The sequence below is a fragment of the Populus euphratica genome, unplaced genomic scaffold, assembly GCF_000495115.2.
Source record: "Populus euphratica unplaced genomic scaffold, PopEup_1.0 scaffold9.1, whole genome shotgun sequence".
Lineage (NCBI taxonomy): Eukaryota > Viridiplantae > Streptophyta > Magnoliopsida > Malpighiales > Salicaceae > Populus > Populus euphratica.
The window spans coordinates 1,351,313-1,367,320 of NW_011499857.1; the positions used below are offsets into that span (position 1 = coordinate 1,351,313).

Here is a 16,008-nt window from a genome sequence, read left to right on the forward strand (position 1 = left end):
TCAACGAGAGGCTGGTAGATGAAAAAAGTTGACAGCACCCGTTGCTGGTTACTATTATGTCGGTGAGCCACGTGTTAGTACTTCAATCCCTGGAATATACTACACATGAACCCTTCTGTACTTGCTCTGGGTGAAACCATACACGTCATACAATTAGAGGTCCAGGTTGGATCTGAACTACGTATTCCCAAGGTAGCCAGTCGAATTTCACTTGTAGCTATTGGCTGGAGAAATTAAATTAGTTAATTTATAATATTTGCCATCATGGCAAAGTCAAAAAAATACACCAGGGACGACCAATGATAGATAGGAGCTCTACTTCTGTGAGCCACGACAGTAGATCTGCACTGGCTGGTCCTGTCTGATTCATAATATCGACGAAGCATTATGGTGACACAACACATATTAAAATCCATGGCAAGTGCAGGACAGCTCCTATACACTAAAATTCAAAGCGGCAAACACCAGATGCTTGCATACAATTCTGTGCATACTTTGTCGGCAGGTCTGTAAAATTACGAATGTTCAAGAAACTACGAATAGTCTGTCTAATACACCCAAGAGCACCTGGACAGGTAGCCGGGGGCTGCTTGCAGACATGACTGAGACTCATCCCCACCTGCCCTCCAGGATAATCTGACAGTCTTGTTCTTGTATCACCGGAAAATCATGCGGACATGGAAGGATGGAGAGAAATCATGGTCACAGTAAATTAACGTTTTTAACTAGTAGATAGTTCTTGTGATGCTGGATCTCACCATCACAGGATGATTGTGACTTGCTTTCAGGTAAGGTGTCATATCATATCATGGAAGCAGCGGTATACTTCTTACACGCATCATCTTGGGACAGCACATGATTTCAACATCATGCATGGGGCCATCACTTATCTCTGCCGATGCTTGTTGCTGATCAACGAGTTGACTTTTGCAATCTGTTTCTCTTTTACGCCTCAGCTATTTCTTGGAAAAAAGATTGTTCCATGATTAGATCAGTTTATCATTCATACTCTTCTTGGATCTCTTAAAAAGAAAAATCATCCCCTAACTCGTCGTGAGAAGAGACACGATGCGAATCATCGTGAGATTATGTTTTTTTGAGATAAGACATATTTTACGATTAAATAAAAGGCTAATACAAGAGAAGCAATTAAATATCCTTCATAAAGGTGGAATCCATCGTAATTAAAAACAAGAGCTCTCGGGCTGGTTTTTCCGCTCTGAATTTCATTCATTGACTTTGTTTTTACTTGAAACTTTGTTTTTAAGTCTCGAGGGTGTGTACGGACCAGTAACATAAATATAGCATAGATTATAAATTCTATGTATCCATTTTGTTGCTATTACTTTAAAATAAGATGTATCCATTTTGTTGCTATTACTTTAAATCGAGGAGGGCACTGTAATGAGTTTTTCCAGGCTAACTAAAGTAAGAAGCTTGGAATGAATTTGAAATAGTACATTCAAGTATATTTTTTAATTATTGTGGTATATTTTTGAATTATTTTGATGTGTTAATGTTAAATGTATTTTTTAAAAAATAAAAAAAATATTTTGATATATTTTTAAATTTAAAAAATTAAATTATTTTAAAATAACTACTTTAGAATTATTGTGATATATTTTTGAATTATTTTGATGTGTTGATGTTAAATGTATTTTTTAAAAAATAAAAATAATTATTGTGGTATATTTTTGAATTATTTTGATGTGTTAATGTTAAATGTATTTTTTAAAAAATAAAAAAAATATTTTGATATATTTTTAAATTTAAAAAATTAAATTATTTTAAAATAACTACTTTAATTTGACTACCGGTCACCCTCTAATAATTGTGTAGAAGCTTCAAACCAAAACTCTGCACCACCATACTTGTTAATTAACAGATTCTTTTTCATTAAACCAGATTGGGCATGTCTTCTTAGCTTGTTTAGGAGTGTAGAAATTTGTTTAGAAGTGTAATTATAATTGTGGTTATTTTTTAAATAATTTTTTGTACTAAAATATATATTAATAAATTTTTTTATTTTTTAAAAATAATTTTTTTACGTTAGAATATCAAAATAACTTGAAAATGCTAAAAATATATTAATTTAAAATAAATAAATAAATTTTAATTTTTTAAAACATTTTTGAAATGTCAAAACAAATATACACTAAAAGCTATTTTATATCCTCATAAAACTTTTTTAAACAGGAGGTATTCTCAAATGTTTTCTGGCATATCAAAATAAAACCTATTTCTTCAAAATAGTCAAAATCAAAATTCTCATACCTTAGTTAAAAAATTCATAAGAATTTTACCCATAAAAAGCTAACACAAAAATATTAATAATTTCTTAAGAAATAAAGGGGTGTAATTGAGATAAAATGTCAATACAAGAGGAAGGAGTCAGACCTCTTCAAGAAGAAAATCCGGGTAGTTAAACCAATTCAATAATCTATTTATTTATTTCGAAAAAAAACGAATTTACTCATCCTCTGATAACTATTATAAGTAATTTTATAAAAGCATACAGTGCTTCACCAATTTTTTATTTTTTCAAATATAAAGAAGAGACGGGCACGGGCAGGGGGTTCCCATCACCATAAATGAAAATAACAGATACTGATACTAGACGGCTAATTAATAAAGAAAAGCACCACGTAACGCAATTGTAGCATGCTTGTTCTTTTTTAAGTATTTTTTAAAATTAAAAATTATTTTTTATATTTTAAAATTAACATATTATTATTCAAAATAATTTTTTAAAAATAAAAAATATTATTTCAGAAAGTATAACAACATTTTCAAAAACCATATACTAAATGAACTCTAAATAATTTTCATAAAAAAATCATAATATAAAGAGTTTTTTAAATTATTTTAAAATATATTTAACTTAAAAAATAAATTAATATTTTTTTAGTATAAAAAATAATAATAATAGAAAATCATCTTAATATAATTTTAAATAAAAAAAACCTTTTGAAAAAAAATCCTAAAACACAGAATATACACGAGACACGAGAACACAAGAGTCATACAGCTTCGTAAGATTAGGTGCCCCAGCCATAATATATTATAATACTGGAAAAGAAAATGTGATTCTCGATGTGACTATACCAGACCACCTTTGTCTCTGTCCTTCTCCTTCAAACCCTCCCTCTCCAAAGTCCAACCCCAACTTCCCTCCCCCTTCCTTTTTCTCTCTCTACACTTCGCCGGACCCAAACCATCTCTTCCCTTACATTTCAGAATGGGCAGCCCATTCAAAGACCACCACCCCCTCCATCCCTCTCTTGCTAGGAAGCTCATTCCATGGACCTTCTATGCTATGCTCCCTTTAGTTCTCTTTCGCGTGTATTTATACCCTTACCCCCTCCACAACACCGCCACAACCGTTCTCACCTCCTCCCCTGTTTCTCCTCCTCCTGCTTTATTAGGTACATATATTTACCTGCAAAATAAAAAAACAACAATTTATGATTAGTTTTTCTTTAATTAAAAAAAATCTTGCTCTGCTTTTTGGTACTAAGATTTTTTTTTCTTCACATTGCAGAAGATGAAACTTCTTGTGACTACACCGATGGAAATTGGGTACCTGATAAGAGGGATCCTTTGTATAACGGTTCAACCTGTGGTACAATCAAGGAAGGCCAGAGTTGCATTGCCCATGGCAGGCCGGACACGGGTTATCTCTACTGGAGATGGAAACCGAAGCAATGTAAGCTTCCAAGGTTTGAACCCAACACATTTCTCCAACTCCTTAGAAACAAACATTTAGCTTTTGTCGGTGACTCTATGGCTAGAAACCAATTGGAGTCACTTCTTTGCATGCTATCCTCTGTCTCTCCCCCTAATCTTGTTTATCGAGATGGTGAAGAAAACAAGTTTCGTAGATGGTATTTTGAGTCTCACAATTTCAGCATCTCAGTCTATTGGTCACCGTTTCTTGTTAGAGGCGTGGAGAAATCCAATACTGGTCCCAATCATAACCAGCTGTTTTTGGATCACGTTGACGAGAGATGGGCTGCTGACATGAATGGAATTGACATGGTTGTGTTATCAATTGGGCATTGGTTCTTACATCCAGCAGTATATTATGAAGGTGATCAAGTACTGGGTTGTCATTACTGCCCTGATCTTAATCACACTGAGATTGGATTTTATGATATCTTGAGAAAGGCTATAAAGACCACACTTAAGGCACTAGTTGACAGGAAAGGGCCTAATGACAGTGGTTTAGATGCACTCGTGACTACTTTTTCACCAGCCCATTTCGAAGGTGATTGGGATAAGTTTGGTGCTTGTCCAAAAACCGAACCTTATAAGGAGGGAGAGAAAACACTTGAAGGGATGGATGCAGAGATGAGACAAGTTGAGGTTGAAGAAGTGGAAGCTGCGAAAGTGAATTCTATGCAGCTTGAAAACTTCAGATTAGAGGCACTCGATGTTGCCAAGTTGTCACTGATGAGGCCAGATGGTCACCCAGGTCCATACATGCATCCATTTCCATTTGCTTACGGTGTAGCTGAGCGTGTGCAAAACGATTGTGTGCACTGGTGCTTGCCAGGGCCTATAGATACTTGGAATGAGATTTTCCTGGAGGTGATAAAGAAATGGGAATCAAGAAGAGAACATTGAGTCATGATCACTGGGTTTTTTTCTGTGCTAGAATGTTAATTTCGATCCATTTGGGTGTTGGTTAATTTATCTTGAGAAGGGACCATAGTAAAAGAGACAAATCCAGAAGGGTTGAGTAAATGGTGCCAGCTACAATGGTCGTTTTGGAGTTATACTTTTGTCTGTCTAGACTGTACAAACGATATCAATGGAAAATCATGGCCATGGTCTAAACAATTTGCAACCTTCCACTGAAGAATTTGTTTGGATGTAGGTATGGATATTGACTAACTCCTTTAGTTTTAAATCTTTTTTATTTTTTTGAAAAAGCTTCAATTTACTGCTTCATTAGTTTTTTTAACATACATCACCCATTTCATTGTAGAGAATGGAGATTTCTCAAGATATAGAGTTTACTTATTATTTGTATGCCTGGATTTTCATGAGATAAAATTAGGGTTTGTTTGGGTGAGAACTGAGTTGATAAAAAGGTAAGACGCAAGTGTGGTATTAGCAAAAGTAATTCCAGCATGCAACAATAATTAGTTCCCTTATAATAATAACAATTATTATTATTATTATCATCACACTGTTACTTCCATCACTTCCATTACTGTAATTATTGAGATTATCATTATTATTATCATTCTGGTCATTGTTAGTATAATAAACATTATTATTAAAATTATCATCACCATTCATCATCATTATTATTATTATTATGATAAATTATTATTATTACTTCAATTAATATTATCATCATCATTTAAAGTGTTATTGATAATATTGCTAGTATCCTTAACATTATTGATATTAATATTATTATTATTATTACAACCACTATCATCATTGAAATAACAAAAATCATAAACTTGTATTGAATTATAAAATTAAAAATCATAAAATCTATGGCAAAATAGCAAAGTAAACAAATAAAAAAAAGGAAAGGAAAGGGAACCAAGTTGAAATAAATATTAAAAAAATCACAAATTTGATTTGAATAATAAAATTAAAAATAATTGTTGGTGTTATTACTACTATTATTGAAATAATAAAAACTATAAACTTGATTTCAAAGATAAAAGGAAACAAATAAAAAATTAAAAGAAAAGGAACAGACTGAATTAAATATTATTACTATTAAAAAATCATAAATTTATGTTGAGTGATAAAATTAAAAACTATAGAACTTGTTAAAAAAGCCAAGGAAAACAAATCAATGGTAGGGGATTGATTCAAAAAATATAATCAAACAAAAAAAAATTATATATACAAATCAGAATTAAAGAACTAAATTGAAAAAAATAAAATAGAAAATATAATAAATGAGGATTGAAATGAAAAACAAAGCACCTGAGAAATTATAATTGAAGGATTAAATTAAAAAAAATAATAAAAAAATTAAAAAACAATGATTAAAATTAAAAAAAATAAAATAGAAAATATAATAAATGAGGATTGAAATGAAAAACAAAGCACCTGAGAAATTATAATTGAAGGATTAAATTAAAAAAAATAATAAAAAAATTAAAAAACAATGATTAAAATTAAAAATCAAAAAACAAATAGGATAACGATGCATTTTAGCTTAAAAGAGAAAAGGCAAAAACAAAAACAAAACACAAATAACCACTTGCAACAATCCAACTATGACATGTATATATGTGCCACACCATATGAAAGAAGAAACAGCTTAAAAGAGAAAAGGCAAAAACAAAAACAAAACACAAATAACCACTTGCAACAATCCGATTATGACATGTATATATGCGCCACACCATATGAAAGAAGAAATGGTTATACATCTAGTAAGACAACAGATGGTTAGATTTAGTCATCGAATGATATTATATGCGCCATCTAAATAGTATAAATGTCACTCATTTAGAACATGTACCAATATATTTCTGAATAAAAAATTAAAAAAATATAAAAAATACTAAAAGACACACTCATGAACTTATTAATTACACAAATTACTAGTATAAAAATACCATAATACCTTAGAGGAGAAGCTTAATTGTTTTCTTTTACGAAGGTTAAAAAGTGCCTTAACTGTATATGGATTATAGAAAAACTATAAACACCCCTGTCCAGAAGTAGTTTAATAAATTTTGTATCCTTTTTACTACCAATAAGCATTTGAAAAGTTATAAAAATTGTTGGTCAATATTTATAAATTTTGTTAATATTTTTATTGTATTAAAAAATAGAAAAACATATACATCTTCAAACAATCGTATGTTTTAATGATCAATGAGTCCGGACTTAAATATTTTTCCACTCAAGGATAAAAGAGTAAAATATGCATAGAGATACAGTGAAACTGACACCCATTCAAGGTTCTCTTTTAATTTTAATTTTAATTCAACGCCCATAGAAGATTCCCGTGGAAGGTTAAAATGCTTGTCATAATTATGGCAATTTGGCTGTCCCCCAAAAGTCGAAATAGGTCTCTACTCTCTTTTGAACTCCGCGAGGCTCCATTTCTTTGACCTAAAAAGCCCCAAGCAAGGCATCCAAAGTTACTTATCTGGCTTCTATATGACGGAGCACCATGATCGCATCAGCATGCTCCTCCTTGCACTGTGATTTCCAGGAACCGGATTATCCTGGTTATATGCAATTCATTAACCATATCAAACGAGACGGTTTTCCGAGTATTTCGGCCGATTCACTCAGAAAGAAACATTCATTGTTTATGCTGGTCTGGTGCCGTTTCGATTTGACGTTTTTTTTGTTTTTTGTTTTTTCACACAAGCATCTAAATATGATTTTAGAACGGCTCGGGCCCAGTCTGGGCCGATCCAGTATATATGATTTTGGAACGGATTGGGCTTGGGCCGATCCAGTATCCTTGATTTTAGTAGAAATGTTATGGATTTGTTAATTGCTTACGGTGTAAGCGCAGCCTCGGGGTTGTTCATATAAAATATCTAGATTTTTATTTATAAAACGACATTGATTTGTATGTTTTTGAAAAAGTCAAAACTTGAATTTATAGCTATCTAATATTTATCCGTTGGTTAAATTTTAATTAGATTGGGTTTTAATATGTCCTGGCTTGAACCCAGTTAAATAGGTAAAAAAACCCGATCCAAAAAAAACCGGATGATGTCACGGCACTGGTCATGGAAATCTTGTAAAGCATAAAAAGAAGAAGAAGCAAAAACCATGTTTTAATAATTATGAATTATATGTAAATGTTGCCTTTTGCTTTTAAATAACATTTAATACTATGTTTTAGTAATTTGTTTATAAGCTTTTCCCTCTATGCATGTTTAAAAAATCTCGCTGGGACGATAATTATTTGTTAATTTTTTTAACGTAATAATATAAAAAAATAAAACTATAAAATAAAAAATATTGTTTTTAATATATTTCTAGATAAAAATCAAATTTGAAGCTATTACGATTTTATTTAGACTAAACGAACTTGATCAATGTGGGAAATTTAAAATTTTAAAAAATAAAATAAAAAGAAACAATAAAAATAAAAATCTTCATCTGGATTTTATGGAATTGATCGATGGCGATGATTTTGCTTGCTGTTTATCTCATTAAAACTACAAGACAGATCTGAACTGCACTGAACAAACTCCTCTTCTTTCATCCTGTCCATGGCTGCAACGATCTCGGTCTCAGCCTCTCTCAATCTCTTCTCAGATTCACAACCCTACAAAAGACAGCCCTTAATTCTTTTACCCCCAAATCTACAACAACCTTTCCTTTCTCTCCACAAATCTTGCTATTTCAACTCCAGATTCTGTTTCTCCTCAAACTGCTCCTCCTCCTCCTCCTCCTCCTCTACAACAGCAACAGAAACAGAAACAGAAACACCAAGTGCTTCCACCACCTACTCCTATATTGAGGATTCATATAAAACAGGGAGGTTCTTGAGCAATGAAGAGATTGAAAAGCTAAAAGCACTAGAAGATTTCAGATATTATCAACAACTTGAAACTGGGTCTATGTTCGTTAGGGTGATGAAGCCGGGGGAGATGGATATCACTGTTAAATTGCTAGCAGAGTCATTTGTTGAGTCTATGTCGTTGCCTGTTGGTTATCTGTCTTTGGTTTGCTACTTTGTGCAGCAGTACTTGATTGAAAGGCGAGCTGCAATACCACATGCCGTTACGCTTATTGGGTTTTACAAAGGGAAACAAGAGACGAATGGTTGGGAAGAAGAGGAGGACCTCGAAGAGTTGGCAGGGACTGTAGAGGTTTGTTTTGACAAAAGGGGGGCTAATGCTTCTCCTCCTACACCCACCCCTCCAAAAAATGCTCCTTACATTTGCAACATGGCTGTTAAGCAGTCACATCGTAGGTACTTAAGCTTTGCTTTTACCTTTTTTTTTGGGTACTTGGAATTAGGCAGTTCTACTTAAAATTTGTCGACTTTGCTTTTATTTGGAATTAGTTAGCATCTTGTTGTTAAACTTGTGAATCTTGACTGGTGTCAATTTATACCTAAGAGGAACCCTTCGTATACATTCAACTCTCAACCAAAAACTGTTCTTTGTCTTCCAAGATAGAGCCAAGTTTGAGAATGTGTGATCTTGACACTATATGACCTCGGAAATCCTTAATGAACAAAAAAATCACTCCAGGAAGGTTGATAACATTTCCATACAAGTCTGTGCTACCTGAGTTTTCTAACATGATTAGATTTTTAAGCAGGTGAGGATTTGTGACAATTTTTTATAGATAGCCATTTGAAATTCTAATCTTTTACTCGTACTCATACGAAAATATGGTTTGGCTTCTTTTACCTGCACAAATACAATTTTGCGTGCTGTGTTTTGCTAACTAATTGAACGCTAAAAGTTATATCAATTTGATATAGAACGGTGCATTTAATTTGTTAATAACACTATCAATTGAGAGAACTAGAAATAACAGAAACTTAATAACACTATCAATGGAGAGAACTAGAAATAACAGAACCTTGATACGCTTACATCACAAACTGTAAGTTTAAGATTTTTGCTCCTTTGATAGGTGTTACCTTTTCTGTGGCTTCATGAATATGTCAATGCCTTGATGATGTACAGATCTTCACGATACAGATTTTTTTAATTTTATATGTTTATCGGTAACTCACCCCTACATGACCCTTAGCTACTAAACTAGTCTCAAAACCTGCAGTGTCTAAGTGCATTGTGTAGAACTAGACCGGACTTAATTTTATGCCTGTGGAACTTCCAGGAGGGGAATTGGGTGGAATCTTCTGAAGGCAAGCGAGGAACTAATTTCCAAGATGAGTAGTATGCGAGACGTGTACTTGCACTGCCGAATGATTGATTCAGCCCCTTTCAACATGTACACAAAAGCAGGTTACACCATTGTTAAAACTGATAGCATATGGGTCCTTTTGATGTTGCAGAGGCGCAAACATTTGATGTGCAAGAAACTTTTAGTCTCAAAGAATCCTTCAGAACTTGATACTTCAGGCTCCAATATGGAATTTTCTTCACAAATGGATACATGGAAGTCATGACACCTGTTTCCGAGGTACATCAGACACTGTCTTGATTGGACTCGTAACTTCTCATGCATCCCCCCCCCAACCTCCATGTTAATTGTTTTTGTTTTTCTCATGCATCCCCCGACCCCCGACCCCCAACCTCCATGTTAATTGTTTTTGTTTATCATTATTGCTAAAATTTACTTTTGTTCCTTTATGTTTTCATCAATCTCATCAACATCTTTGTTTTAAGATTCTCATGTGAGTTTTATCTATATTTTAATATTGTCTGTTACACTTTTCTTACTGAAGATTTGGATTCTGGTCCAGGTCCTTCAGCGTATAGTCTGGCCAGGTTGTGGTGATCATCCAATAAGGTTGGTTTAAGCCTGAAAATCGATCTGATGGTCCAGCATCTCCTTGCTTGTAATTTATCATATTCATGGCGTAAACATATTGTGTTACAGGTAATCCCCACCAGGCATCTCCGTTTCTTATATGTGATTTACATTATACTCAATGAATTTACAAAACATGCATATGGCAAACAGAAAATGTAAACATGTAAAGTGTAATCTTGGACAAAAAGTAAAATAGAAAAGAAAAGTCGCCACTAAAATTGGTTGTGAAATCTCAATGGGACCTGCCTTATCATACCTTTTTATCAAGCAAAGAATGTACCTCTCCATATTTCAAAATGATATAATATACAACAGTTGTCATTAAGTGGAAAAATAAGTAAAATGAAATGTTGATTCTAGACAGAACCACATATACAAATAATGTTTCTTGCTGGTTGTAGATTCTATTTTGTTTGCTCTATACATTTTTATGGTTTAAGTTCTTTACCATAAAACCGTATTTATTTTATTCTTAAATTTTGTCTGCTGTAATTGATAAATTACTAGAATCCTTTCTCCATAACATGTCTTTTTTTGTTTGTTGTTGTACGCTTATACTTTTAAAATCATAGGTCTCTTGCCTTCAAAGTGTCAATTACCAAATGAAGGAAAATAGAGGATCTTTATTGTTGATGTAACACTTTCTGTGCTGATGAACCATTTATTAGACCATTTTGAAATTCATCATGCCCATGGGTTTTGAATTGGTGTAGATAATTGTTTGGAGTTCTTTCACACATTCAGCCATGGAGGGTCTCTCACTGCTCTGAATGCGGATGCAGCGTGAAGCTAGGTTGGCAAACATAGCAATAGATTCCAATGTGTATGAACTTCGACTAAGCTCCGGATCAGTCACCTTGCGTAACTTTTTCCGATCATTCAAAATATGCCTAACCTGAAACATAAAGGATAATTTATTTAGTATTTCAGCCATGTTCATGGTTAATCCTCTAATATCCTCAAAACTATAGTAGAAAAATCAGTTGAAATAGGATGAGTTTGTCATACCTGTAGGACAAGGTTTTGATCACTTGGTCCCTGGTTTAAGTCTACTGCTCTACGCCCAGTCAAAAGCTCAAGAAGAACCACACCGAATGCATATACATCACTTTGTAAAGTGAGTTTCCCTGTCTGTCATGAAACGTGAGAGGCTAATCCTTAGATCTAACTTGCTAATCAAATTTAACTAGGCAAAAATTAATTTCTGGGACTGAAGATTGTTGTGCAATAATTCTTGCTTCATCAAAGGCATAGACTCCAACTAATTAGGGATTGGTCTCAACTAAGTGCCTAACTGAGTTAAGCTGATGATGAAGAGATGTTAGGTAATATTATACTTGAATCAAAGTCAAACTAGGAGTTGCTTGATGTTTCTCAGACACTGTCAGATCCTTGCCTTGAAGGTTTTTATTTTTTATTTTTTGTGCTGCTTTTATTGAAAATGTTTGGTGCATGATTTAGAACTTTCTTGGTGATTAATGTAAATCCAGGCAGGGCCAAATGTAATGAGTTTGCATTAAAAAATTTCCTGGAAGAGAATTTTCAGCGCCGATTTATTTATTTGATGCACAAAATGTGGTCAGAACATGCACTGTTTTGGTCACAAACCCCAACCCAAGATCAATTACAGGAAGTGTTGTAATTGTCGTAGTCTGCATAACTGATAACTTCAGGTTTTGTCTGATGTAGTTGCAAGTGAACCAGCAATAGTGCTAAAGAAAGCTATGCATATAAATCTTTATTTTTTTTTTTTCTAAATGCATAGCATAGTATAATCTTGTTGCATTGAGATTTACTTAGATTTTACTATTAATTCAAAGTTGTTGAAATTTCAGGTTCAGATTTTTTGCCATCTTTATTTGGTGTAAGATATAAAACACATCTTAATTGCTAGCAAGTCCTTTAGGGTTGCTAAAATAGAGAAGTTGCTAATTTTCTTTGTTAAATGCTTCTGTTTCTTGACCACTTTCAGTTTTATATGCATGTTAGCAAACACAGATCAACCTCAGACATAAAAAAAGTGAGTACACTCTTAAGGCTAGTCAGGTTCATCTGGTTATAGCTCATAATTCTTAACCTTCATAGCTACCGAGAAATTTCTTCCCAGTAGCTTGCCTTCCTAATTATGACTGATGCTTTAATGAGGTTAGGAACTAGCCATGGCCCATGTCTGAACATGTTACAAAGGCATGATTCAAACTCTTAATTAAGAGTTTATTCATGAAAAAGAACAAGAAATTGTGGTTAAACAACGGCAATTTCCATTTAGACATGTAAATAAGTTAACAGAAGTTCATACCGATGTATACTCAGGATCGAAATACCCAAATGTTCCGAGAACTCTTGCAGTCACAAATATCTCCTGCCCCTCCGGCATCAGCTTTGCAAGACCAAAATCAGATATCTGTAATGGATAGGGATACACGGAGTTTAGCTCTATGCTTTTGATTCTGATATTTATTTGTAACATTTTTTTTATCAGCAGTAGTTATGAAGAACCTCACTGTCAACATGGGACATAGGTGTTCGTGGGTCAGTTGAGATTATTAGCAAGCCTCAAAATTGTTACCTTAGCTTCAAAATTTGCATTTAGAAGGATGTTGGTGGATTTAAAATCTCTGTGGACAATTGGTATGCCAACATCAGAACTTGAATGTAGATAAGCAAGTCCCCTTGCTGATCCAAGTGCCACTTTTAACCTTAAAGGCCATTCCATTTTTGCTTTTCCAAATCCTAGAATACAGTTGCAGGTTACTAGATATGCAATTAAGGATTTGGGAATGAGAATAGTATTTTGAGTGATAAACTGACCATTTAAATGATCTTGCAGATTCCCATGTTGCAGATATTCATACACTAGAAACCTGTCCTTCCCATCAGCACAATATCCAATCAAGGAAACCAGATTGGGGTGCTCAAGTCTGCTCAAGATGTCAACTTCTACACGAAACTCCCGTTCCCCTTCAGCTTCTTTAAATTTCGGCAGCTCCATTTTCTTGATTGCTACAACCTACAGATTAGGAAGAGAAGCAATTTTGTATGTTTTTCGAACACTAGAGTGTCATGTTTAACTGCTCTTTGTTCTGGTGTTTTACATAATAGAGGAACTAAATTAGCCGAAGGATTTTTAGAATTAAAATCGAACGCATTAGCTTTATGTCTATTTGGGAAATTCAGAATTCTAGCGCAAATGCCATTCAGATCATGATTTGTGTTAAGAAACATCCATTTCATGACCATATGAGTTTTTTTTTTCTTCCTGGGAGTATGATAAAATTTTCTGTTAAAAGTAGTACCTCTCCTGACCGCAGGACGCCTCTATAGACGCGGCCAAATCCCCCTTTTCCAACCAAATTTTTTTCACTGAAAGAGCACGTTGCTTCTTCCATTTCCTTGAGTGTGAAAACCGATGATCCATGACGTCTCTTTGTGGATTGAGGTGTTTGATCTTCAAGTTGCCAAAACTCCATAGGTTTATAAACCCCTAGAAGGTAAACAAAATATCAAACTACGGAAACTGCTATTTTAATCTGCAAATTAGGGTGAAGGAAAATTTGTATGGAAAATAAAAAGAGAGAGAGGAGGAGGGCGTACAAGGGTCTGAGTGATCTTGGGACTTGCTTCTCCGTCGCTTGTTCCATGCTGAGACTAACCCAAATGGCATAATGTTCTTCATCGGCTAATTTTTTAACGTCTACTCTACTAAAGGATTAAAGCAACGAAGCGCATAATGCTAACAGATGAGATTTCATGACAATCTAGGAAGATGGATCTCACGGATCTCTTCTCCAGAGATTAATCCAGTTCATCTAACTTGGATTGAACTTTATATTTCTTCGAAAAAAATATATGACGAAAGTGGAAATGATTATAAACTGCAGTTGCTAAATGTGAGTAAATATTATTAGGAGAATCCCCAGATGAGTACGTATTGAGCAAGAGAAGGAAGATTAGGAGAATACTCGACTACAACATCTTCCAACAACCTGTTTTTTTTTTTTTTTTTTGGGGGGGGGGGATGTGCTTCAAGAAAAAGAAAAGGCAAACATAGTAAAAGTCGGGTATCGCCTACTTACCTTTTGATGATTTTGTGGAGTGGTGGGATGTTTGATAAGGAAATACAAGCTGCTACCTCTCCCTCCATTTCTTATTTGATTTTCTTCTTCTTTTTTGAACAAGCAAGGTGCATGGCAGTTGAGCGGGTGCTTTCATTCCTTCCATCCAATTTTCAGTAAATTGGTATTTTTATCTCTCTCCCACCTTTTATCTCTGTTCCACAAAACTATCTTCATCGTCATCTCTTTGAAAATGTCCAAGAAATTAGACATTAACAATAATTTGATTGCCATTGATGATATTGTGGGATCTAAGGTCCCCATTTTCTATACTTTCAAGTCGTGTTCACCAATCATAAAAAGTTATTGTATGCTTCAATATTGTGAATATATGTCTGAACTGCTTGCTGCTGACATGTTTGTGGAGTTGGGAGATGAGAACAAGGGACAGAGGGAAAGACTGAAAACTGGTTTCCATAAACCTGCCACTTGTTAACTGTGGACTTGCTTTTTTAGAATTATGTTTCACACAATATTTTTTTTTAATATTTGTTTTTTTTTCTAAAATTATTTTTATTTTTTATTTTAATGATGTCAAAAATAATTTTTTTAAAAATAAAAAATTATTTTAATATATTTTCAAATAAAAATTACTTCAAAAAACAATTATTATTATATTCAAAAACACCCATTTCATTGTATTTTTCTGTTTTGTTTTTGTCGGGCACATGCATAGATTGGGACCTTAGAGCTTCCTAATAGTGTGATTTTTTAGCACCCAGAAGTCGTAACATTTGTTACTCGTAACTTTTGAAAGAATATTGCTGATAACGTCATATAAAATAAAAAATAGTACATTAAAATAATTTAAAAATAAAAAAATTAATTTTAATTAAATAGATAAATAAACAAATTTAAATTTTTTTAAAATATTTTTAAAAAACAAGCAAACTCAAACTTCAAAACATTTAATTGCATTGAGCAGCATGATATAATAAATGTTCATTTCCATTCAGATTTGAGACTATGAAACCTGTAATCTTTAACTTTCCTTTTTCGGATGGCTAGCGATTTCTCTTTCTACTTTAACTCGGTGGTTTATGGTTCGGAATCTTGAATCATCGCCAAAAAAAAAATAAAAAAAAATACTCGCACTCGAACTTTAATGCTTCGCTGGCTGGAGCCCGAACCTAACAATAAAGGAACCTATAAATTCGGCTGTTGCTTTAACATATATAAAAATTCCTTAAAGATTTTTTGAAATAATAGTAGAGATTATTTTTTAAAATATATTTTTAAAAAATATATTAAAATAATTAAAAAATAAAAAAATTATTTAAAGCAATTTTTTTTTTCAAAAAATAACAAAATAACAGTTCAATTGTTGTTCCAAATAATCCCTAAAAGATTAACCAATACTAGACAAAAACGCTCTCCCTCTGCTTCTCCCTCTCCCACTCCCATGAAAGGGACTTATTTA

At 33.2% G+C, this 16,008-nt stretch overlaps 3 protein-coding genes across 7 annotated transcripts; 2 read left to right on the forward strand and 1 right to left on the reverse strand.

Moving 5' to 3' along the window:
• Positions 1-3,036: 3,036 nt before the first annotated feature.
• On the forward strand, positions 3,037-5,034 carry LOC105123654 (protein ALTERED XYLOGLUCAN 4-like). The gene is made up of 2 exons (XM_011023348.1): positions 3,037-3,425; positions 3,542-5,034. Exons 1-2 carry the CDS (start codon positions 3,239-3,241, stop codon positions 4,624-4,626), a joined length of 1,272 nt encoding a protein of 423 aa, XP_011021650.1. The 5' UTR covers positions 3,037-3,238; the 3' UTR covers positions 4,627-5,034.
• Positions 5,035-8,025: 2,991 nt separating this feature from the next.
• Positions 8,026-13,712, forward strand: LOC105123653 (uncharacterized). Of its 4 annotated transcripts, none has more exons than XR_841904.1 (4): positions 8,026-8,932; positions 9,814-10,119; positions 10,385-10,539; positions 13,304-13,712. XR_841904.1 is itself a non-coding variant. In XM_011023346.1 (3 exons), exons 1-2 carry the CDS (start codon positions 8,226-8,228, stop codon positions 10,103-10,105), a joined length of 999 nt encoding a protein of 332 aa, XP_011021648.1. In that variant the 5' UTR covers positions 8,027-8,225; the 3' UTR covers positions 10,106-10,119; positions 10,403-10,635. The 4 variants fall into 4 exon arrangements, 1 of the variants encoding a protein (XP_011021648.1); XR_841902.1 differs by having other exon boundaries at positions 8,027-8,932; positions 10,403-10,539; XR_841903.1 differs by lacking the exon at positions 13,304-13,712 and adding an exon at positions 12,787-13,046 and having other exon boundaries at positions 8,027-8,932; positions 10,403-10,539.
• On the reverse strand, positions 10,938-14,742 carry LOC105123651 (serine/threonine-protein kinase PBS1-like). Of its 2 annotated transcripts, XM_011023345.1 has the most exons (7): positions 14,068-14,742; positions 13,770-13,957; positions 13,285-13,483; positions 13,043-13,206; positions 12,773-12,877; positions 11,482-11,604; positions 10,938-11,368 (listed from the first exon to the last, which is right to left on the reverse strand). In XM_011023345.1, exons 1-7 carry the CDS (start codon positions 14,147-14,149, stop codon positions 11,138-11,140), a joined length of 1,092 nt encoding a protein of 363 aa, XP_011021647.1. In that variant the 5' UTR covers positions 14,150-14,742; the 3' UTR covers positions 10,938-11,137. The 2 variants fall into 2 exon arrangements, with proteins under 2 accessions (XP_011021647.1, XP_011021646.1); XM_011023344.1 differs by having other exon boundaries at positions 13,043-13,483.
• Positions 14,743-16,008: the final 1,266 nt, after the last annotated feature.

Excerpts from the sequence above, each read along its gene's own strand:
- LOC105123654 (XM_011023348.1), top strand. The coding sequence starts at position 3,239 with ATGGGCAGCCCATTCAAAGACCACCACCCCCTCCATCCCTCTCTTGCT. Across the intron at positions 3,426-3,541 it reads TCCTCCTCCTGCTTTATTAG|AAGATGAAACTTCTTGTGAC; the intron begins GTACATATATTT and ends TTCACATTGCAG.
- LOC105123653 (XM_011023346.1), top strand. The coding sequence starts at position 8,226 with ATGGCTGCAACGATCTCGGTCTCAGCCTCTCTCAATCTCTTCTCAGAT. Across the intron at positions 8,933-9,813 it reads GTTAAGCAGTCACATCGTAG|GAGGGGAATTGGGTGGAATC; the intron begins GTACTTAAGCTT and ends TGGAACTTCCAG.
- LOC105123651 (XM_011023344.1), bottom strand. The coding sequence starts at position 14,149 with ATGAAGAACATTATGCCATTTGGGTTAGTCTCAGCATGGAACAAGCGA. Across the intron at positions 13,484-13,769 it reads GCGTCCTGCGGTCAGGAGAG|GTTGTAGCAATCAAGAAAAT; the intron begins GTACTACTTTTA and ends CCTAATCTGTAG. Across the intron at positions 12,878-13,042 it reads ATGCAAATTTTGAAGCTAAG|ATATCTGATTTTGGTCTTGC; the intron begins GTAACAATTTTG and ends TATCCATTACAG.